The 24,186-nt window shown below is 34.1% G+C and overlaps 4 protein-coding genes and 1 non-coding gene across 7 annotated transcripts; all 5 read left to right on the forward strand.

The window, feature by feature from the left end:
• Positions 1,111 to 4,264, forward strand: LOC109345422. The gene is made up of 4 exons (XM_019584412.1): positions 1,111 to 2,175; positions 3,300 to 3,479; positions 3,576 to 3,627; positions 3,746 to 4,264. The coding sequence occupies exons 1-4, from the start codon at positions 1,901 to 1,903 to the stop codon at positions 3,836 to 3,838; spliced, it is 600 nt and encodes a 199-aa protein (XP_019439957.1). The 5' UTR covers positions 1,111 to 1,900; the 3' UTR covers positions 3,839 to 4,264.
• LOC109345430 (F-box/kelch-repeat protein At1g55270-like) lies at positions 8,504 to 13,040 on the forward strand. Of its 3 annotated transcripts, none has more exons than XR_002107413.1 (3): positions 8,504 to 9,241; positions 10,435 to 11,887; positions 12,746 to 13,040. XR_002107413.1 is itself a non-coding variant. In XM_019584429.1 (2 exons), the coding sequence occupies exons 1-2, from the start codon at positions 9,215 to 9,217 to the stop codon at positions 11,692 to 11,694; spliced, it is 1,287 nt and encodes a 428-aa protein (XP_019439974.1). In that variant the 5' UTR covers positions 8,504 to 9,214; the 3' UTR covers positions 11,695 to 13,040. The 3 variants fall into 3 exon arrangements, 1 of the variants encoding a protein (XP_019439974.1); XR_002107416.1 differs by having other exon boundaries at positions 10,435 to 11,871; XM_019584429.1 differs by having other exon boundaries at positions 10,435 to 13,040.
• On the forward strand, positions 13,973 to 15,583 carry LOC109345445 (chaperone protein dnaJ 49-like). The gene is made up of 2 exons (XM_019584443.1): positions 13,973 to 14,094; positions 14,187 to 15,583. The coding sequence occupies exon 2, from the start codon at positions 14,208 to 14,210 to the stop codon at positions 15,303 to 15,305; it is 1,098 nt and encodes a 365-aa protein (XP_019439988.1). The 5' UTR covers positions 13,973 to 14,094; positions 14,187 to 14,207; the 3' UTR covers positions 15,306 to 15,583.
• TRNAS-AGA lies at positions 18,421 to 18,502 on the forward strand. Its single transcript has one exon. It is a non-coding gene; the product is annotated as a tRNA-Ser (tRNA).
• On the forward strand, positions 19,456 to 24,180 carry LOC109345454 (protein NRT1/ PTR FAMILY 6.2-like). Its single transcript, XM_019584455.1, has 6 exons — positions 19,456 to 19,793; positions 19,842 to 19,944; positions 20,220 to 20,437; positions 20,921 to 21,471; positions 21,895 to 22,238; positions 22,865 to 24,180. The coding sequence occupies exons 1-6, from the start codon at positions 19,791 to 19,793 to the stop codon at positions 23,380 to 23,382; spliced, it is 1,737 nt and encodes a 578-aa protein (XP_019440000.1). The 5' UTR covers positions 19,456 to 19,790; the 3' UTR covers positions 23,383 to 24,180.

Here is a 24,186-nt window from a genome sequence, read left to right on the forward strand (position 1 = left end):
AGTTTTTTATATTAAATTAATCTCTACATTTGAATTCAATTCTAAGGAGTGAAAATTGATTAAGACCAATCTCATTCTTTTCTTTATACAAAAAATACTATATACAAAAATATATATCTTTTTATGTTCATAACTATAAACAAAAACATAAATTAGTATTTTTCTATTATTTTATGAAATTTAATTGAATAGAAATATGATGACAATATTTTTTTAGACATAAGATCTTTGATGATGTTTTGAATACAATTAAACTTACAATAATATCACAAATAAAATGATTAAACATAAAATAAATTGAAAATCAATAATCTAATCCGGTTCAAAATCCATATGCATGTTAAAATAATAAAATATTAACTTGTTATTAAATATTAAAATATTAAGGGGTTATTAATATTTAATAATTAATCAATCATTATTTAATGATAGAAAAATGTATGGATTAATAATGTAAATATATTATTAACAATATAATAGTTTGCTACATTATTAGTACTCATTATTCATTATCATTATTTAATTACTATTGATTCTTAAATGTGAATAATATAGATCAAAGATTTATAATATATTAAGTGCGTGTAAATCTTTCATTGAGTATATATATTATATTCTCTTAATGATAACAATGAAGCATTCACGAATTATATGGAAAAATGTACAAAAGTCATCTAAACTTTATGTGTTTTGTGAGTAATGATAACCATTTTTTCTTCCTAATTACCATATCACCTTTTATTGGTTCATAAAATTGATATATGTATAATGATTTTGCTAAATTACTAATAAGACAATGAATAAAGTACTAACATCATGGCAATAGTCACAATGCAAGTTAGCTAGTGTCAATGACCAAAAGGAAATTGGTTTAAAAAATATAATAAATAAATTTCTATTAAAATTATTGATACATTAATATTGATATACCTAAAAATGAAACAATAATAATAATATAATAGTCTATATTAAAATAAAAAGACATTGATTAAAACTTTTGATTGTATTTAATATAATATTATAATTTGAGCAAAAGTCAAAGTGTAATGAATATTTTAGGAAGAAAATTTCCCTTTTTATATACTTTTCCATAAATAATATCATGAAGAAATTTATTGGTTATGGTACTTAAGCCTTGCTTGGAATGGATTGAACGTTCCTAATTAGGCACACAAAACGAATCTGCTTGCATCAAATCCTTAACTTTGAAACGTAATTTTGATGCCTTTGTCATCTTCTTACTCTTCAAGGAGAACTCTTTCGCATGCAATCGCTAACAACGACACACTTCATCACCACACAAGTGCGTTATCCCCTTTTCCTCTAAGATTCTCCATTTTTGAGAAACTCAATTCAAAATCCTTTCTTTTTTTCAGATTCGGCGTTTTTGCACTCTAAATCCAACTGGGTTTCTTCCAATTTCTCTTAATGGCTATTGAGGTCTCATAGATTACTGAATTCCTAATCCTTTTTTTATAATTTCTTTTAATCATTATTGGAACAGATTTTGTTTCCAACATGGATTTTGGTGGTGGGCAAGGGTCATTGTCGACGTGGTGATGATTTTTATGCTTGGGCTTGGCTTATTCTAATATTGGTGTGGATTTGAAATCTGTTTTTCATGAATGTTTAGATTACTGGGTATTGCATAGATCACCCTTGTAAAGTTATATTGGAAGAATTAAGTTTCGTTAGTGGGTTTTGGAGATCAAAGGCGTTGATTGTTAATTCTGAGTGAAATTATTGATTTTTGCTGACTAATTGTTTGGTTAGTTTTGGGGATTAAAAGAATCAGAAGGGTGAGGATCTATCTAGAGACTAGAGAGGTTTTGCTGATTCTGTATTGCTAGGTGGGAGGTGGATACAGTGAATGTTGTTTGTGTAATCTTCGGTTGCTGCAATGTCTGGGGGAACACCAGTTGGCGGCGGTGGATTTATGAGGCAGCGGCACAGCCCGGGAGGGTATGGTAGCAGTGGTGATGAGGTGGATTTGGAGGATGATGCATGCTCCAGGCCGCGTCCTTTTCAGTCTTCAACTCCTGCACCTCCACGCAGGACATGGACCGAGTTGCTGGAAAATTTTCTCTGGCTTGCTTCAGCCGCTTTCATTCTATACTTTGGTGATAGCCATTCGAACTTCATATATCTCTTGTGCCATGATGATCGAATTAAAAGGTAACAACATTCCATGTACACTTTCTTGCATATTGGCTTGATTTATATAAACATCCATTGGTACTTAAATTAAGAATGATTCATCTAAAATTTCATTATGATTTTGTTGCTAATGTTCTGCTCTTTGGTTATTATTGTACAAAAGATGTTTTTTGGGTCAAAATAGCTTTGACTAGGTTTACTGTCATGAGTCAGTTTGGAGATATGTATGTTTAGGAACTTGTTGAATGTATGAACTAGAGCTGCTTAATGTTTTGCCTTGCTGAACATTGGTTGAAGGTCTTGGCGACCTTCATGTTTACCGCATTGTTTAGATTACAACATTGGGGGTGGGGTAAGGATATTGTTCAATAGTGATGTATCTTGAGGGTCCTTTCCTATTCAATTGCCATGCCAACACTTAAGCAAAAATGTATCATTTAGATGATTGTGATGTTGTCCACTTTAGGAGGTGTAGAAATGACATGGAAGTTAAATGTGTTTAACTAGCACACACCGTACACATGTAAAATAACTCGCTTAATCTTTCCTCCTGTTTGATGAAGCAGGGGATGAGCAGAAACTCTAGTAGTGGGTTTCTTTTCAATTATTAAATTTCTTACCTATTATTTGTTTATTTCCTTTTATCTTTATTCTTCTAAAATTTCTCTTTCACATAACTTATTGATATCATAATTAGTTGTAAGTGAATACTAGATCTTCAGACAGGGCATGTATTCGAAGATAGAATCATCAATCCTTAACAAAAAGCAGGCCATTACCCCTAACACCCCTAACATAATCCTGTAAATGTAAATGGTTCTTGGTTAAATCTTATCAACTTCCTATTATCATCTTCTTTATCTCTGTTGTCTACATATTTGAGCTAAACACCTTCCTAACATATATTTCGATGTGAAACGATCTATATTATGCTATTTAACTGGGTTTTCCCTCTATCCAGTTATAAGAAAGAACCTGGTTTAATCATGTACATGATGATTATTGCTTTGCATGTTTGAAGATATCTGAATTTGAAATGAGGAACCTGCAATTTTCCTGGTTGTTGTGATTTTAGAGATTCCAATACTTTACTTAATATTGTCATCACAATTTTCATTATATTTACCTTTGGTCTTTTGCAGACTACCTTTATATCTTGGGATGATAGGTATTGGCCTGAACGTATTGATTTTCATTTACACAAGTATCTTGGCATGGAGTGTCCGGAGGTTTGATGAAAAGTGGGGATTAAAAAAATGGGAAATAACGAGTATCACCGTGTTACCATTTGCCATAGTATCTGGAATTGTCTCCTTTTGCTTGTAAGCAATCATCATGTCTTCCATGTTTATTTTCATTGCATGATATGTTCAAGCATTCCCTTGTTTTTTCTGACTCCCTACCCTTCCCCTCTCTAGGTTCTCCTTTGCTTTGTGGTCCATATGGAGTTTCTTGACACTTCCTCTTCTGGTATATAGTCTTTTTCTTTATTTCTTGTCATGCTTTACTCCTATCGACGTACTCGATTTATTTACTGCCAAAAAGAGTGAAGCTGTGGTGACCACCTTTTTGCTCTTATATTTTGCAGTTTACTCTATTCATGGCTTTCATGGTAGTAATCCCTTACCTTACTTTTGGGACGTTCCGGCCTCAATATGAAGAACAACTCCGTACAGATTAAGCCTCATGGTTCGAGTGAGGAATAGTACTGACTTAGATAAGAGTTTCTAACCCATGTCACTGATTGATTGGTAGCTGTTGCTATGTGGTTTGAAGTTTTGTTTCCAAATAGCATGATGTGATACATGCTGTGCTTTCCAAATTTGGGGGTTATAGTAAGAGATAAAATTCTTTTCTTTTTGCAATTATATTAGCTCAGAGTGATGGTAATGCGGCTAACTTTAGTTGCTACAGGTAGAGATATATAGGACTTGTGAGGAATAGTGTTGAATCAGTTGAAGATATCGTCACAGCATTTTTTCATTATTGGTTTTGCATGCCTATTAAGTTGATAACCCCCTCCCCATAAAAAGAAACCCTTTTACATTATTTTCTGTGTGGTTGCATCTGGTAAAGTTTTAAATGAAGAGCTTGATACTTCTGTTTATTAATGACCATCATTTTCCATTTTGCTTGATGACACAATCTACGATACTCTCCCGATTGAGGTTTGAGGAAGGTAGATATACACAGTCTTTTTCTTGCAAACTAAGATATTGTTTCTAGGTGATCACATTTAGAGGCTCTAAGGATATGTATCATGTCACATAGAAGGAGAATGCAAGGGTTGATTTAGCTCAACAAACGTGTGTATTAAATATTAGGAGGGAAATCATATGGCTCATAGTTGTCCTACCTAACTTATTATGAACTTATAAATTATAATTAGGTTTGCATGCATTTATTATTTAAAAAACATAGTAAATAAACTGGTTTGGGCTAGAACGATATTTCAGTAGGCCATGGGCCTTAGCCCACTTGGTCATTTACCCACTCTACTGGATTCCTAGTGCTTGCAATGATGGTAATATTTCTAGGAGCTACAATTTTTGAATTTAAGGTCTGTTTGTAAGTTGAGTTTTGGAGCGGAAAGAAAATGGAAGACTTTGGAGTTATTTTATTAGTGTATTTTATGACTCTCAACCTTTCCCTTTTCTTTTTATCTCTTCCAAAATTCAACTTACCAATGCACCCACAAAGAAGCCTTGTTATATAAATATATAGTAGTTTTCTATTTGTCTTGATTCCAAGAGTCAAACATTTTATTTTGTTTTAATGTAGTTTAGTCCTTTTCAGGGATCATTTTGATCGATTTTTATAATCTATAAATATTAGTTTGTATTTTTATTTTCTTATGAATCAAATTGACACACATAAATTTTTAAGGAACAATGGGAGTATTTTCTCATTTTTTTTCTTGTATGATAACTTTAACCACTCCACCAATAGTCCCTTTTCCTCTTACAAGACAAGAAAAATGATGGGAATTATGAGCAAATAGAAAATGACTATATGAACATACAACATTACAACCCCACAACACAGAGTTAGGATCTGAACCATGTCTTGTCCCCAGGGTCTAGAAAGACATTATTTCTCCACGTCAGTATCCTCCTTCTTCAAAAAGTAAAAGTAGTTTGATTAATTTCTCTCATCCTTAGTGCTCAACACATTTGTGCATGCCATTATTAGTTTATATTCATTGAATTCTGCAGAAGCAAAAAAGAATATTATGCAACTGTTTGTGATAGCTAGGCACTGAAAAATGAAAATGACTTTGCTTTTGCGGAATGGGGTGACAGCAATAGCTAATTATGATTGTGACTACTTAAATTCATCTACAAACTCTGCATCTCAAATCGTGTTATCACAATTCTCTTACTTTTTTTGTTGAGGACGAATTTGAATATATAGATGATAACTTTTTCCCACATAGATAAGATTGAATTACATAGAGATTTTGAAGGATGCACATGGCCTTACGTTGTTTTTGTTGTTAAATTTCTAACCCCACTAATAGGGTCAAATGAAATGGACAATTTGATAATGTATGTGATGTTTAAGAAGGTGCTTTAATTTCTTTATTGGACATACCATGGTTCTATATCATAGATTTTTGGATTAATCAATTATCTATGCATCACACGTCACACAAATTTTGGTCATCATATAATTGTGGAGAGTGCTAAATTACTATGCAGCATAATGTACCAATGAACATAATGAAGAAAAAAATGTTACTGAAAGTGGGGTTCAATCAATATCATATTCAAGTACCCAATTTGTCTTAAACATTTGGTGACTGTGAGTAAAGTTTTTTTGCAGATAAAATACAGTTTGGTGGGTCCAATTTAAGTTACGTCATGTAATTGAAATTATTGCTTGAAATGGGAATATAAAAAGGAGATTGTATGGTTAATGATGATGGATCTGAGGTTGAAAGATTATTCTCATATGTATTAAGGAGTATCTAGCTGGAAAGGCATTTCATGTCAAGGATTTTGCATGAGGAATGAAATCTAAGTGATGTGGAAAAGTATGGTACACTCAAGAAACATATATTTGCAAATAAGATAATGAGCTACCCTCATATGTCATAGCACTGATTCAAATTGCGGATTAGATTACATAATGCGGCCACAATAGTACGTTGACCACTGTAACCACAACACAATAATGTGGCCACATTTGGTGTGGTCGCAGTTGTATAGAATTGTGTTTGGGCTGCAACACAACCGCATCAGACCACATCAATTTCAAAAATATTTTTTTAGTCACAAAATAATTCACACCACAACGGCTACAACCCATATCGTAACAACCATAATAACAATAATCGCAACCATAACCTTAATCGCAATTTAAAAGAACGTGTCCTAATGTAGAATTAAGAATTGAGGCCCTTGGCGTAGTAGCAAATTTTTGATAAAGTGGAAAGCACTGAGGAAGCACACCATAGAAAAACACTTTGGCTTTGAAGTGCATATTAAAAAAACAGAGTAGAAGTTGAAGGTAATAATGTCACCATGTAACTTTGTTCAGAGTGACTTTATTTGTAGTGCATGATATATATTTGGAGGATAATGATAAAAGGAGAGACATATGTGAAATTCTTCCCCTTGTTGTCCCCAATGGGCCCCTAACAATTTTTGTTAATGAAAGTGAGCACTTTGTTGGAGAGAAATGAAAAGCTATATATTATCTTATATATTACAAATGTATTTTATGGTTCTGAATTATATTTTTTTATTCCTCTATAAAATACTAAGAAACCACAACATTAACAATAAGATGAAACCTTCAAATCCCATTCACAAACATATAACTTGAAAAAACTCATTATTTTAATCTCAATCTCTAATCCAAAATGAAAAGATAAATCAGTCAAAACTAGTTGAGTTATAATATGCTAAACTAGACATTTTGATCCTCTTAGTTTTAGCATATACTATATGCTGATAATAATCATCAAGCACTACTTAGAGCAGATAACACGAGATTGTACACTTGATAGAGAGAGTTTAATCATTTTTATAATCTTAGCTGGTCTAAGTTGATGTCTTGATACAGGATAATTTAGCAAAAAAACATTATTAAAGGATTTTGCATAGAAGGCTTATATTATTAATTAAACAAGATCTAATCTGAAAGAAATAAAATATTGCAAGTGAAGGGGCAAAAACGTGTGCAGGTAGGGAAGTTACAATAATGCATCAGAATCAGAAAATTGTGAGTGCAACCTCATGAATGACCCATATCTAATCATATGTAAAGGATGTTGATAGGACACCCACCATCACCAACCAGCATGCAGATCATAACTACCAAATTGCCCTTTGGTGGAGTAGGAATAGTATGACGCATATGTGTATCAATATGGTCATGCAAATAGCCACATATGGTGTAGTGGGTCAAACAAATACACTCCCTCATTTTATTGAACTACTAAATTCATCAAAAGTCGGTCCAGCGCACGAGACCCCACCTAATGTAATTTGAGAATGGTAAATATATAATCAGAAAATAGAATGCTTGTTTGGATGATTTGAACATGTGACTTGAGTAACAACCTACCATTACTTATAAATGGTACAATTTAAACATTTGATTATATCTTACTTCATTCTTTTCTTATTATGTTATATATACACAAACGTGAGATATGTAGCTTTATTTTTCTATAGTCAACAACAACCCTTTCTAATAAGCAATTAAAAAAGATACCTACATTGAGAAATCAAGTTTATTATTTCTTCATGCAATAAATGCATCATTTCATAAATAAAAATTTATCTTATTAAATTGTCTATCATTAAAAAAAAAGTCTTTTTTAGTGGGAGTTATTTTCTATATAGGTGGGTCACCAATTTTTTTTGTTTCTAATATATGTATGTCAAGTAAGATCAGCTAGAGAGACAAATACCATAAAACAACATACAAAATATAACATATAATAACATTTTTATCATTTTTTATCATAAAATCACATTTTTATAATTGAAAATATGAGTAGAGATGATCCTTTTCATACCAGTCATTCACTTCAATCGGAGAAGTTACATTTGTAGTATAGTTTGATTGCCTTATTACCACTCTGGTATAACTTTTTAAAATATTACGGAACTAGTATACTTTTTATTAAAATCATGTATATGGTATACGATTCCTGGGAAACAGTGTTTGCCCACCAAACTCGTGTACCCTATACACGATTTTAATAAAAAGTATATTAGTTCCGTAATATTTTAAAAAGTTATACCAGATAAGGCAGTCAAACTATACTACAAGTAACTTTTCCCACTTAATCACCCATTGTTGGTGCAAGTGACACAACACATCAACACTGAATCGTTATATTTTAGAGTTTTGACTTTCAGTCCCAGTTTCAAACATACAAACAAAACAATTGCTATCTTCCAACCCAAGTTGTCAAATGTTATTGTTTTTTCTCCATTCACCAACCACCAATGTGTCATCATTTTTCTTTTCTTCGCCCCCTTTAATGGTTTTGCGTTCCTTTCTTTTTCTCAATTTTCATTTTTTCTTTCTCATAAGTCTTACCCTCTTCATGAATACACGTTTGGGTTGTGACGTTGAAGTAATTGACCCTAAAGTCCACTAAGTTTTAATCGTGAGAAGAATCAGAAGGTGGTGTCTTTGTATCTCTTTCACTGTTTTCACTTTCCCTCTAATTCATCGTTGTCTCGTATTTTAGTTTTCCCCCTCTTTAAAATCAGAAAGATAAGTTTTTTAGGGCATTTTATTTCACTTGATTTTTGATGATTTTTTCATGGGGGTTTCTGATATTTTCTCGTGGGTGTCGTTGATCATGTTCTGTGATTGTTTTATTCGGATGCTTCTTCCACTTGGAGTTGGACAGTTATAGTTCAAATTTCGTTTTTGAAATTTCAATTTTCTGTAAGGAATTTGAGAAAAATGGGCTGTGTTTGTACTGGATTCTCCTGAATTTCATGTTGGGCATGGCATTTGAGGGATAAAGACTTGATTTTGGAGGTGAAAGTAGTGAGTTATCTTCGAAGGATTGGAGCCCAGAAAGATGGATAGAGTTCTTCACCCTCCTTTGGTAATTTGCTTATATGATTTACTTATCCATTTTTTTCTGGTACTGGTTTAAATGCCATTTCACGTTTAGTTTATGAGGTAAACCAATGCTATTGCTAAGTTAGTTTGACATCCCTTATGATGATCCTTTCTTTGGAAAGGATTGAAATATTTGATGTGTGGAACATCTGAATTTGCTCTCAATATATTTGGTTACTGTTTCAATTGCTGAATTTTACCTTGCTAAAATGTATTGTTGCTGAAGAGCTTCAAATTTTTTCTATCCAACAAAGAGCTTCAAATTTTTTCTATCCAACAAAGAGCTTCATTCAAATAAATGCATTATTCATTGATCATTTCTTTTGATAACTGTCTATGTTCTATCTGCCACACTTTAACCTCCCCGAAATGTGGGCTAGCTACAATTTTCTGTGTCAGTTTCTTGTATCCTAAGGACAGTGGTTCTATAGGTTTTTAGGCTATAAAAGATTAGAAATGCATATAGTGAAATGTATGTTATCATGGCCTCATGGGCTTGTTTTGTTAGGGACAATATTTTGATTAATTTTATTTATATATTCTCGGTGATTTGAATAAAAGTTGAGTACAATCTTCATCCTGAAAATTTTGGAATCATTTGACCTAAAAAAACTGAGAAATTGAAGGGAATGAAATGGATGAGTGTTGTCCTTTAATGTGGATAGGTCATTTTTCAGACTTGAGGTCTATGTACCTTGATATATTCTGTGCCCATGGACTTGATGCAGGTTTCAGCAGTAATCACATTAGAACTTCAATTTCCTTATTGTGTACCAACTCATGCAGTTCAATTTTCATCAGAATTTCATACACCTTACGACATATTTTATTTCTAATGTTTTGCAAATCAGTGATAAGCATATATGCATATATGATTTTTTCTTGACCTGAAAGATTACCCTCATTGTGTACTTTTTTTACCCTCCCCCTTTTGTACTTTCTCCCCTCTCTATTAATATATATTCTTCTTTTATACATAAATAAAGATTGCTCTCATTATTTAAGTTCAAATCGTAAGTAAGCATGATGCAGTTGTTGTTTGTATTAGTTGTTGAGACATAGATGACGTCTCATGTTTCAGTTCATAAATCATAAGTTCAAAGAAAAAAGGATGTGCTTTTTTTTAATTGAATAAGTAGCTATTAAAATGTTACATTTCAAATGTGTTTGATGCAGGTTGATTCAACTGCATGTTTATGCAGAGTAGATACAGGCCTGAAAACTGTTGCTGGAGTAAGTAGGTATGTCCCTGGGACAAAGCTTTGTCTTCGACCTGACATTAAACCATCCATTCACCCAACTAGAAACAAGCCGGCACGTGGTGACAGAAGCAGCAATCAATCCCCACTACTTCCAGGGCTCCCTGATGATCTTGCTATCGCTTGCCTAATCCGAGTCCAACGGGCTGAACACCGTAAACTTCGCCTAGTCTGCAAAAGATGGCATCATCTCTTGGCTAGTAACTTCTTTTACTCGCTCCGCAAGAATTTTGGAATTGCAGAAGAGTGGATATATGTTGTTAAGAGAGACCGGGATGGGAAAATCTCATGGCATGCTTTTGATCCTGTGTACCAAGTATGGCAGCCCCTACCTCCTGTTCCTAAGGAATATTCTGGAGCTCTTGGTTTTGGCTGTGCTGTTCTCAGTGGCTGTCACCTGTACATGTTTGGTGGGAGGGACCCACTAAAGGGATCCATGAGACGTGTCATCTTTTATAATGCTAGGACAAATAAATGGAACCGTGCTCCAGATATGCTTCGCAGGCGGCAGTTCTTCGGCACCTGCGTCATAAACAATTGTCTGTATGTCGCTGGTGGGGAGAGTGAGGGCGTGCACCAGTGCTTGAGATCAGCGGAAGTCTATGATCCAAACAAGAATAGATGGTCATTTATTTCAGATATGAGTACTGGAATGGTGCCGTTCATAGGTGTTGTATATGAGGGTAAGTGGTTCCTGAAGGGACTTGGTTCTCATCGGCAGGTTCTGAGTGAGGTCTACCAGCCAGAGGCTGATAGCTGGTACCCTGTTTATGATGGAATGGTTTCTGGATGGAGGAACCCAAGCACTTCCCTTAATGGACAGCTCTATGCTCTAGACTGCAAGGATGGCTGCAAACTTAGGGTTTATGATGAGGCTACTGATTCATGGAGCAAACATATTGACAGTAAAATGCATTTGGGGAAATCACGTGCTATGGAGGCTGCCGCACTTGTCCCCCTCAATGGGAAACTTTGTATCATCCGCAATAATATGAGCATTTCTCTGGTGGATGTTTCAAAATTCGAAGATTTGAAAGGATCTTCTGCTGAGCATTTATGGGAAACTATTGCGGGGAAAGGACAGTTCAAGACCTTAGTCACAAATCTCTGGTCTAGCCTTGCTGGAAGAAACAGACTCAAAAGTCACATAGTTCACTGTCAGGTTCTTCAAGCATAGCAGTTGTATAGTGCCGAAAAGTCGTTGATGACCTTTGGTTATGAGTTACAGTTTTTCTTATAGGTGCTATATGTTTATGAGAAACTGAGCCAAAGTTTACTAGAACACCATGCTGCAGTCTACTACTGCATTTCTTGATTTCATCTCAAACTCTAGGGATCATGTTCATCACAAGAGGTGATACATACATGAGGTGCTTTACTGCTTTTGCTAATCATATAGTACTACAGATATTGATACATAGTTGTTGGACTTAAAGAATTTAGTCAATTTTTTATCTCACATGGTTTATGATTAGATTTTTTTGACATGATGAAGATGACAGGGGAAGAGACCAATACTTGTGAGAATCAGTTTGGTATTCTCTTAAAATTGAGGGTGAACAATTCAAGAATTAGTTTTGGTCATATAATTTTCATATAACATGAGAATAGTCTGCATTCGTCTATCTCCCCAGACCCCAATAAATGGGAGTTTCATTGGGCCAAACTCATGTGAATTTTTCACCCTCATCTTCAGTATATAACTCTTGCATTCCATATAAATATATATATAGTTTATATTACCTGGACAAATGGAATTATGATCAAACATGTTTACTAGGATGCATTTCCAAATTGAGAATCACTGCTTTAACCATCAATTTGTCGATTATTAGTATAAAAAAGGAAAAGGAGAGGCTCTTCCTAGATTGGAGGGTGGTTTCATACTTTCACCTAGATTTCTAGACGCCTAAAACATCATTTCAGTGTGAACTAAAATGGGTTTAAGTGATGTCTATAGAGTTCTTTTCAAGATTGGTAAGTGTCCTTAAATTTTGCTCCGGATTTTTTTTTGGAATTAAATTATACAATTACAAAAATTATAAACAAAGTCTCTAGGACATGGGGAAATTGTGCAGGTAGTTAATGTAAGAAATCAAATTAAATTGTTGCTCACTTGAATAGCAAACTATCAAGTCCTTCAGAGGACATGCATACACGCCCTTATGTGTCCAACCATTGCATTGAATTTTCTTCCTCATTTTCTGTGTGCAAATCTCTCTTTGCAGATTGAGATAGTGCTGGGAAAGACTGAACTTCGATGGCAGCCGATGCAGAAGAAAGAGATAATGGAGATGAAGAGCAGAGCTGAAAGGGGATTGTTCTAAGTATCTGGTTTAGGAGGTTGTGGATTAGTTATGCTATGGTCCATGTTAAGTGTTGTGAAATGTGAATCATGGTAGTTTGATAGTTTGTAAATTTCAGATTGAAGATGAGAAACAATATGGATAAGAAATTCAGTTTTGTTGTTGTATCTGATATTCTGGTTGTCACATTGCTAGATATTATAAATGTAATGTTTTTACAATGTTTGTGATAAGAAAGACTTGTTCTGCACATCCTATGAAGATTTGATATGAACTTTAAGAAAAATAACTTGGACCAATTTATCTGAAACATATGTAAAGACTGGTAAGTTAGGATAATGTCATTGATAAAGCTGTTATTTGCATTTACACTATATAAACGTCCTCCAAATTATGGGAGATGTCAAATGATTAAAGTCAAGGAGACCCATAAGAAGTTTAAGAAGGAAAATTTATATATTAAATTATTCTTTTGTCTTTCTTCAAGCATGAAACATGCAATGATAAGGAGCTTTTTAAGGTAAAGACTGTCTTGAAGTTTGGGTTAGTACGTATTTTTTAAATGGCTGCATATTGAGAAACACTAAAATCAAAATAAATAAGTTTTTAAAGATATTTATGAAAACCTTTTTTTTACATGAACCAAAACTAAAAGACACTTACTAAATCTCACCATATAAAATGTAAAACTTTGGTAACTAAATTCCACCATTTAAAATGTAACAATTCTATATTTTTCTTCCTTAATTTACTTTTTTGTCCATTATTTAACTTATTTTTGTTAAACTAACATCTCCCACTTTTACTTTTGTTTGCGCCTTTAGTTTTGTGGTAATTTCTATCTAATGTGGCTAAAATCTTGTGTTAAACATATTATTTTAATTAGTGAAAAAAAAGTAAAAAGTCCATCAATTTTGTTGTAGGTACAGTATATGAGTTTTATAAGCTGTTCTTGTATCATCACCATTGATTTTTAATTATTGTGACTTTTCAGAAAAGGTAATCCAAATGAATGATGAGTAATGAAGTGCATGTATATAAATCTTTGCACTATCGGTGTATACATTTTCCACTCAATAATTATTCCATTCTGTTAAGTAAGATTTGTTATGCAGATTCCCTGATAGAAAAAGAATCTTACTAGATGACACACGTGTATAAAAGTAAGTAAGGAATAGGAACATTCATCCACCACACAAGAACGAAAGAGGAGAAGAATAGTTGCAAACTTGTTCCAATCAAAACCATCATGAAACCCTAATTTTTCATCTGTAAGTTCCAATTTCTTTACTTTTCCCAATTCTCTATATCCTTATTTCCCCAATCGATTTTCATTACTTATTATGCCTTTCGCTTTATATAGATCTTTTCGAAATTAACAACAATGGATGGTAACAAGGATGATGCATTGAAATGCTTCAAAATTGGGAAACAAGCATTAGAATCAGGAGATCGTAATCGCGCTCTCAAGTTTCTCACCAAAGCTCGCCGTTTAGATCCTACTTTACCCCTCGATGATCTTTTCTCTACATTAGAAAACGATGTTTCACCGTTTCAAACCGCTTCACCAACTCCTCACACGCGTTCTGGTAATTCTTCACCCAAACACTCCGATCAACCCTCGATTAGACGTAGGGCTTCTACTACGACTGAGTCTTCTTCTTCGTCGTCGGTTACTTATACGGAGGAGCAAGTTGCGGTTGTTAGAGATATTAGGAGGAAGAAGAATTACTATGAGATTTTAGGGTTGGAGAAGAGTTGTAGTGTGGAGGATGTGAGAAAAGCGTATAGAAAACTCTCTCTGAAGGTTCATCCTGATAAGAATAAAGCACCTGGTGCAGAGGAAGCTTTTAAGGCGGTGTCTAAGGCGTTTCAGTGTCTCAGTGATGAAGAGAGTCGCAAAAAATATGGTATTTCTGGAGAAGATGAATCTGTTTTTGAGAGAGGTGCCACGAGGACTCGAGGTCATCACCACCACCATCAACATCATGGGTTTTATGCGGGTGATGTTGATGCTGAGGAAATATTTCGGAACTTTTTCTTTGGAGGGATGGCTCCTGCTGCAACTACTAACTTTGGTGGGTTCAGTTTTGGACATGGGGTGGGTGCAAGGCAAGGTAGTGAACAAGGATCTGGTGGCTTCAATGTTAGAGCTCTAATTCAGTTGCTTCCGGTTTTGCTTGTTTTGCTTTTGAACTTCTTGCCATCTTCGGAACCCGTCTATTCACTTTCTCTGTCTTATCCATATGAACACCGGTTTACTACCCCACAGGGTGTTAATTACTATGTTAAGTCAAGCAAGTTTGATGAGGATTATCCGCTACATGGACCTAAACGCAGATCAATTGAGAATAGCGTTGAGAGGGAATACTTTAGCATTCTTCGACAGAATTGTCGGCTTGAGATGCAGCGTCGTCAGTGGGGATATATCCAGGAAACACCACATTGTGACATGCTTCGGAAGTTTAATTCCGTCACCTAATTAGTTCAATCAAGGTCCATTTTTTATCCCGTCTTTCTGTTGTGGATTCAGTTGCTTGTGATGATTATAGAAAATGTATAATTAGTTTTCACTCGTACTAAGTTATTCGGTTCCATGCAATAAATATAACAATGATATTGACTTGCTTATGCAACAATCACTATTAGATATTTGTATACATTTGACTGTGACTCAGGATTATATATTGAATTGGATGCTACATTGAAAACTTCACTCTCTGGACTAAACTTTTTCCTAATGTTTTTTAAGATTCCACTCATATGCAGTATCATATCGTTCATATGGACATGAGTGGAGTTAACGAGTAATTGCCTGTTGGTGTTATAATGCCCATGGTTTGGGTGGTTTAGTGTTGCATGTTCATGGCTTTTCTGCATTAAGTTGTTCAATGGATCTCTTGGCATTGAGATAGTGCAATAGTAGTAATGGGCAGAGAGGTATGGGACTTGTAGCTAAGCATGGTTTGGAAGAGGGAGGGGAAATTAGATTTGTTGGTTTAATGCTTCCATGCTTTTCCATAAAAAATATTGAAGGGTGCTGAACAGTATCTGAAGGACTATTTGGTGTGATTATTGATGGTACCGGTTGACTACATGACAAAAGTTTATAATTCTAATTTCTAAGAGATAGCCATCATAACTGTCTTCTCATATGCTTGATAATTGGTAGATTGGATGTCTGACTGAGGCACGTAAGAGATAGACATACAGAGATGTATTAATGGAGCCCAGTTAATATTTATGAAAAAATAATCTTAACCTTTATGCCTATCTCTCTCCTGCACATGTCTGTCTTTTGAAAAGCTCCATTGAGATGAGCCATTCCCAGTGAGTAGTGAATAAGTTTTTGTTCTGTTAAGAAAAAATCGATGACATTTCGCCAATAAGCCCTGTACCATTTGAGTGCTTGTATGTCGGTGAAGCATGACTTTTTAGTGCTATGACCTAGCTTATCTACTATCATGAATGCTAACTTATTAAGTTGATCTCTGTTAGTGGTTGTCATGGCCTAGAAGGTGGATTCTGTGTTTGTATGGTTGAGGAGAATAGAATTTGGCCCAGCTAACTGATTTATTTATTTATTATCATTTTTGAGTGGGCATGGCTTTCATTTGATTTATTCAGCTTGGAATAGACGTTCCTCTCAGGTGTTTATGTGTTTGATTTTGTTGATTTGATTGTAAGAAGTTGTGAAGTTATCAGTTGATTGAAGTTATTATGCTTTGATTGTCTGTAAAGAAGCAGGAACAAGATTGGATAACTGCTGGCGTTCCATCATATGCGCTAGTGTGCCTTCCCCATCTCTGCAGGAATCTTTGCGTTCATTATATGATAAAAGAGAAGTGAAAATACACCAAAAAAGTAGAGGTGAGAAATTTTTGAACAAGTTTATTTGTAAAATTTTACTAAAATATAAGGCTCGAATCTTTTTTTCTTCTTCTCATGCCAAACTGGTCCCGGGTTTGATATATGTGCACATGGATTTGATTGCCAAGGGAAGGTGATCTTAATCCCTTATTGCCAACTTAAAATATGTCATCCTTGATATCGAATTGTAATCCTCTCGTGTACTGGAACGTGAGGAGAATAGAATATTTAAAATAAAAAGGTGTCACGTCACATGGGTCCAGTATTGAACTCTTTAATATTAGAGAGGATCTCAACTCCTTTGATATCATATTCTCTATGATGGCTTCATAGAATTTGCTTTATTAATAGATTCAGGATGAATAGTGAACACTCTAATCAATAATGAACTCATATTTATCAAAAACTAAACTCTTAACCTTGTTTGGTAGGAGATTTGCAGTATTCAAAACAACTTTTCAGTCTTCAATCAAATTTTATGCCACTTTAACCAAATACAACCATACAGTTTATGCCACTTTAACCAAATGTTTAGGGGATTAAACTAAAGGGGTCAGCCTACTAATACTCGCAGTCATCCTTACTACGTAGAGGTGCATTACTATTCTGAGTATTTGGTTGCTGTGCAGGATGCTATTGAGAAGCTGCTGATATGAAAATTTTCATACCAGCGTGGTGGCCTTCATGAGTTATGCTGAATGAAGATAAATTATTTTAATTATATGAATGATGGTTTAGACTATTAATAGAAATTGTTCAATATTTTTATCAGTTTTATGTTTGTTGTTTCAGAGAATTTCACATTACCTAGTTAATTTCACGTATCTCAGAATACACAATAAATCGACAACAAAAGTAAACCACCAATCCTGTCTATCTTACCTATTTGCTCTGATATATGCTTTAAACATCTCTATTTCTTTCTGTCATTGTTTAACTGAGAAAATAATTTATTATTCAATAATTCCTTCATACTCGAATTAATTAATAGTTTGTGGATCCAAGACTATTAATCATGGATTACTCTCCTGGTTAAAAGGTGAGAATAAGAAAGTAGGCTAACTGATTTCAGATTTTGTCAGAACTTATAAATATTAAAATTGTATCTAATTATCTTGAAATTTAATAAATCACTTGTACAAAACAGACAATATAAATATAATCTAAATTGAAACTTAACTTACTAAATTTGAAATAGCTAGTTCATTAATATCAAAATATTTGATCTCTATAAACGACATTTATTAAGAGAGGGTTGCCAAACAATCCAAAAGTTATTATTTAGAATTCACTGTTTTTTAGCTCATTGAGAATAGAGCAATTAAGTTGAAGTCATTAAAATTTGAGCCGCTGAGTTCAGTCTGAACTAAATATCAATGATAAATCTAATACTATTAAACCAATCAATAAATATATATTACACCAGTGATTTTTTAGCTGACAACCATAACATTTTACTTTTAGGCAAAATGCTACATAGTGAATATTTGGACTCAATACTAGGATAACTGGTGCCATATCACTGATATCAGTAGCTTCATTGATAATAAATTACAATTTACAGTGGCATTAATTGTCAATTAGGATTTTGTTTAAAGTTGTAAAAACTTGATGAATGTATGCACTATACCAAATAGAAATATTTTATAAAAAAAATTGTCTTCACTACTTGTTTTATTATAGTTTTGTCTTAGATCTAAATAAAATTGAGAAGATAGATTCATCAAGTGGACGTGCCGGAGTGGTTATCGGGCATGACTAGAAATCATGTGGGCTTTGCCCGCGCAGGTTCGAATCCTGCCGTCCACGTTTTTATCTATTTGTTATTTTCTTTTGTTGCGTTCATATTTTGAAACAAATTCTCATGATTAGGAAGAACATTTACGAGGTGGTTTAATTACAAAGTTGATGTGCAAATGTATATGTACTCACTTATTATCAAGAGATTGTTTCATCGGTTTATTAAAAGATCTTGATATGGGGACTCCTTATTAGTGGAATAATAAAATAATGTTCAAATTTGAAGTTTTGTAACACTATCCCTAGTTGCATATGTTTTGCATAATCTTCAGTGTTTTCATCACACGGAATTAGAAAACAATTTATATACATGCCACTAATGAAAAGCAAATCAAGAAAATTACACTCTGGCCTTTGTTAATTGGAAGCCTTAATGTATCACTAAAGTGGGTTCTGATATTTATAAATGTAGCTATCACTTTACACATGTATTGGAAACAAAGGATCGATTTAATCAATAATTGTAAATAACCAACCAAGGTCCCTGGAACTTTTTGTTATTTTTATTTCATGTAGAGTGGGTATGGTTCATGAATCTTGATATGCCACGATAATAAAGCATAAAGATTTTCTCAAGTGGTTGGGATCAATGGGGTAGAAAAGGAAACATATAACTAGTTAAAGCCATAATCACCTTAATCTGCAAACACACCAATTAAAAGGTGTCCTATTTAATAGTTAATACAAGTCCTTCAGATATGGAGTACGTAAGAATCAACATGTTCATCCCTTATATATCTACGTACAGAAAAAACCAAAGGTCATTATCATTTTCCAAGTGGGGTCATAACAAAAGCACTGCATAGAGTTGTCCAAAAAACAAGATGCAATGACTGTTATATCATTCTATTTACAATTGTAATGACATTTTTATCCTGGAAATTAAGAGTAAAAACATCATTTCTCTCTCGGGTGATCCCTGCTCGAAAAAAAGAGGTCAGGTTGCAATGTTGTTATTGTCCCAGACTTCACACATTCCTCAAACTCTCAACATCACCTTTATATTTACTTAATGATATTCTATAAATAATATCTGGTGGCATAACCAAGTTTGAATATATCCTAGAACCTCCCACTTAAAATTGCCATAATCCTAATCAACACCATACCTTTATGAAAAAAAACAAATGATCTGTCTCAAATGCACAGTGAAAGGTCATTGTTTATTTTCTTAATTGTTATTGTTATTGGTTGAGTACTCTCTGCCTATAAATGGAGAAACTCTCATCACAAACCTCAAGTTGTGAGTTCTAGCACTTCAAGTTCTATTCTTGTTGGAAGACTGAAACTTGATAAAATGGTTAGTACTACATGTTTATGATCAATTTGTGAGTAGCTTTTAGTGAAGGAGGAAAAGATGAGTTGGACAGTTGCAGATGCAGTGGACTATAAAGGGTTCCCTGCTGATAGATCCAAAACTGGTGGTTGGGTACCTGCTGCTCTTATTTTAGGTTTGTTAATACTTGAAGTTTAAGTAATTGTCATTTTCACTATGCAACTTGTTCTTAATAGACTCACAACATCTATTTCATTAGGGCAAAGATCCAATTAGTATATATATATATATATATATATATATATACTTCACTACACCTAAAATGATAAAGTCCTTTATATATTTACTTATGTATTTTTTGGTTACAAGCTGGTGAGACTCATCAAAGGGTGATGTAGAAATATATAGGTTGTTGGTGTATACAAAATAATCTTGTCAAAATTAATATAGGGATTGAAATTGTTGAGAGGCTCTCTACAATGGGGATTGCAGTGAACCTAGTGACATATATGATTGGAGTCATGCATCTACCAAGCTCAACTTCAGCCAATATTGTCACTGACTTCATGGGCACATCATTTCTCCTATGCTTGCTTGGTGGTTTTCTAGCTGATTCTTTCCTTGGAAGATATAAGACTATTGGAATATTTGCAGCTATACAAACACTGGTTAGTTAACTACTTACATTACAATTGATTTTTAAGCCTATATAACTGTCGCTACCCCACTTCTATGAGCGCGACGAGAATAATGCAAATAAATGTAATAAAGTCGTTATTGATGTTATTTTCTCCATTTCAAAATTTTACTCATCAACTTAATTTTTTTGAAAACCAAATCACCCAGTCAAAATTTAGTATTTACAATAATACTTCTCACAAAATATCCACCATAACTATTTTGACCTCCACATTTGCATGAAACATTAATATCATAATCATATGCATGAAAATGGTTCAATAGCCACACCATACATTGCCCATTTGCTTTTTCTAATTTAATTTTGAACTGTATGTATATAAAGAAGATAAGAAGTACTGAGAGATAATTATATACTGTGCCAAAAATAATATACAAAGCTTGATATTAAAATAACAAGTGTTGTGTTGTATATATTCTCCCTAGATTTAACTTGGAGGTTGTGATTTCAGGGTACTGTTACATTAGCAATCTCAACAAAATTGCCACAGCTACGTCCACCACCATGCAATGTCACTGTTGGCAGCAACACTTGCAAAAAAGCCAATGGATTCCAAATGGGAATTCTATACATGGCCTTATACCTTATTGCACTAGGGACCGGTGGCCTAAAGTCTAGTATTTCAGGATTTGGCACTGACCAATTCGATGAGAAAGATGAGAAGGAGAAATCACAAATGGGCTTTTTCTTCAACAGGTTTTTCTTCTTCATTAGTTTTGGAACACTGGCAGCAGTGACTGTACTTGTGTATATACAAGATGAAGTGAGTCGAAGTTGGGCATATGGAATATGTTCTTTTGCTATGGTCATTTCCATTTTGGTGTTCTTATCAGGAACTAAAAGATACAGATACAAGAAAATTTCAGGAAGCCCCATTGTCCACATTTTCCAAGTTATTGTTGCTGCAACAAAGAAAAGGAAAATGGAACTCCCATCCAATGTTGGCTTCTTGTACGAGGACACTCCAGAGGCTTCAAGAATAAAGCACACCGATCAGTTCTGGTAAACAATCCTATCGTGAAGTTTAATATGAACAATAACAACATAACATAACATAAAGTATCAGTACTTTGCATTATAAAGCTCAAAGTTTTGCAATATATCACAAAGTATTCGTCTGGTTCTGCCCCCATTTATTTTGTACTAGCAAGAGTATCCTTTCACTCTTTTGGGTAAGAAACTAATCTCTTTCGGAGTGCGTGGTTGCGTCTCCCAACAAGTATCACTCCTAGGAATCGAATACTTAACATTTTGATCACCCCGAAGATCTAGCAAAACCTTACGTCACTAGACCAACACCTTCTTAGTATAAAACACAAAGTTGTAAAACGTAATCATGCACATATGTATGAGCTAGTAACAGCACTGGTGTGAAATTGTCTAAACCATTTCCTCTTTGTCTCTCTTATATTTTCAATTATTTAGTTTCTTGGAGAAAGCTGCTCTTGTGGCAGAAGGTGATTTTGAGAAAAATTTATCTGGTTCTGTTTCAAACCCATGGAAACTATGCTCACTTACAAGGGTGGAAGAGGTGAAAATGATGGTGAGACTTGTACCAATATGGGCTACAACAATCATATTTTGGACTACATATGCACAAATGATAACCTTTTCAGTTGAGCAAGCCTCCACCATGGAAAGGAATATTGGGAGTTTCCAAATCCCTGCAGCCTCTCTCACAGTGTTTTTTGTGGCAGCTATACTAATCACTCTAGCTGTAAATGACAGAGTCATCATGCCCCTTTCGAAGAAATGGAACGGCAACCAAGGTGAAACTATTACATTTACTGAATGTGTATACATCTTTATATTGTGTATAGAGCCTTTGCGATACGGACATCTTCAACTGAGCAAAGACTATTGTATGTCCGTATCGCAAAGGCTATTGTGCGAATCAGTGAGGATAAAAAACTAGTTTTTCAATCTATGATATGAATGTGAAAATGGAATCTATCCACTCATACAAGTAAATCCTTAAAAATACTAAAATTACTGAAAATTATGTCAAAATCATACGAGTAGAAAGAATCGTGTTAGTGTCTCTCTAGTGTATTATAAACAAAATCCCACGAATGTAAGTTTTCCAAAATCTTAGAATCAAAATATTAAAGTGCCTTTAATGGTGTGTTACAGAAGTGGAAATTTTACGAATTAGTTGTAAAATTATATTGAAATCTTATCCAATAAATGTTTTCCCTCATTCTAAGGAGAAATTACTCGACACTCCTAGACTGAAGGTCTAGAATATATTTTCAATGTTAATCATGCATGTTAAAAGTAAGAGTTTATTCAAAATTAATGGTGATGGAACATGGAATAATTTCTCCATTTTGACACTCATAGATGAGTTAAAGTGAAAACATAAAGTTAAAAAGGAACCTTCTCCCTGTCACAGGTTTCACCAACCTTCAAAGGGTTGCAATTGGCCTAGCACTTTCCATTTTAGGAATGGTGGCTGCTTCTATATGCGAGAGGAAACGGTTAACAGTTGCAAAAAATGTGAGTGGTAACCCAGCAACACTTCCTATAAGTGTTTTCCTTCTAATCCCACAGTTCGTCCTTGTGGGTTCTGGTGAAGCATTCATATACACTGGCCAACTTGATTTCTTCATAACAAAGTCCCCAAAAGGAATGAAAACTATGAGCACTGGTCTCTTTCTCACAACTTTATCAGCTGGTTTCTTCCTCAGCAGCTTTCTTGTATCTGTTGTGAAGAAAGTAACTGGGACAAGAGATGGGCAGGGATGGCTAGCTGATAATATTAACAAGGGAAGGCTTGATTTGTTCTATGCACTACTTACTATACTTAGTTTCATTAATTTTGTAGCATTTGTGAAATGTGCATTGTGGTACAAGCCTAAGAAACCTAAGCCAACTCTGCAAATGGAGGCAATTAATGAGGAGAGGTGCTGAGGATTGAGTTTTTAGGATTGTAAACGTAATTGTTATGGGTTTTTTTGTAGATTTGTGCATAGGATATCAGTATGTATGGCTTGATTTTGGGTTATTTATCGTTATATTATAGAAATAATGTTCAGGTTTGGCTTCCATCACCATGTGTAAAATGATTTCTGTAGAAAATGATTTCCATTTCTCAAATGAATCTGGAGTAGCTGTCATAATTGCCTGACAGAATTTGGAGGGAAAACTCCAATTCTTCAACAGTTCAACTAACTAAAATAACGCAGCCTATACTATACAAATGAACAAGTATGAATGTACATCTGTGGAAGTAGAAATACATGTTTAACTTGTACAAGTCTAAGATATCATCCAATAATGTGTAACATATTATCTTGCCTTTTAAGCCCCCTGCCAATATTTTTGTAAGTCAGTTTGATCAGAAATACTCATCCTCCAGGGTTTTTTTTGTCAAATGTACATTCAAGGGTTCTTTCAGTTGATAAATTATACTACCACCACCACTAACTAACACATATTCTCATTGACAATTGAACTGTGATGGAAACACTATGGCAGAACATACAAAAAGGATAACAAAACACACCCAAAAGCTGGTCCATCCTCTTATCTTTAGGTGGACAACATGTGTAGGTGAGATGGGATGGGCACACAAATTCGAGAACCAAATCACTCATCTTTGGTTTGTTTCAGGTTTTCGTATATTAGACTCATGGGAGTTGAAACAGGGCACTTTTAATTATTCAATATAACAAACATATAGTAAGAATCTCATAGTCATGTTTTCTTTGCAGG

The sequence above is a fragment of the Lupinus angustifolius genome, chromosome LG01 (assembly GCF_001865875.1).
Source record: "Lupinus angustifolius cultivar Tanjil chromosome LG01, LupAngTanjil_v1.0, whole genome shotgun sequence".
NCBI lineage: Eukaryota > Viridiplantae > Streptophyta > Magnoliopsida > Fabales > Fabaceae > Lupinus > Lupinus angustifolius.

Coding starts and splice junctions, on each gene's coding strand:
- LOC109345422 (XM_019584412.1), top strand. CDS start 1,901: ATGTCTGGGGGAACACCAGTTGGCGGCGGTGGATTTATGAGGCAGCGG. Junction 2,176..3,299: donor CATGATGATCGAATTAAAAG/GTAACAACATTC, acceptor GGTCTTTTGCAG/ACTACCTTTATATCTTGGGA. Junction 3,628..3,745: donor TCTTGACACTTCCTCTTCTG/GTATATAGTCTT, acceptor TATATTTTGCAG/TTTACTCTATTCATGGCTTT.
- LOC109345430 (XM_019584429.1), top strand. CDS start 9,215: ATGGATAGAGTTCTTCACCCTCCTTTG. Junction 9,242..10,434: donor GAGTTCTTCACCCTCCTTTG/GTAATTTGCTTA, acceptor TGTTTGATGCAG/GTTGATTCAACTGCATGTTT.
- LOC109345445 (XM_019584443.1), top strand. CDS start 14,208: ATGGATGGTAACAAGGATGATGCATTGAAATGCTTCAAAATTGGGAAA.
- LOC109345454 (XM_019584455.1), top strand. Junction 19,945..20,219: donor ACCTGCTGCTCTTATTTTAG/GTTTGTTAATAC, acceptor AAATTAATATAG/GGATTGAAATTGTTGAGAGG. Junction 21,472..21,894: donor AAGCACACCGATCAGTTCTG/GTAAACAATCCT, acceptor TCAATTATTTAG/TTTCTTGGAGAAAGCTGCTC.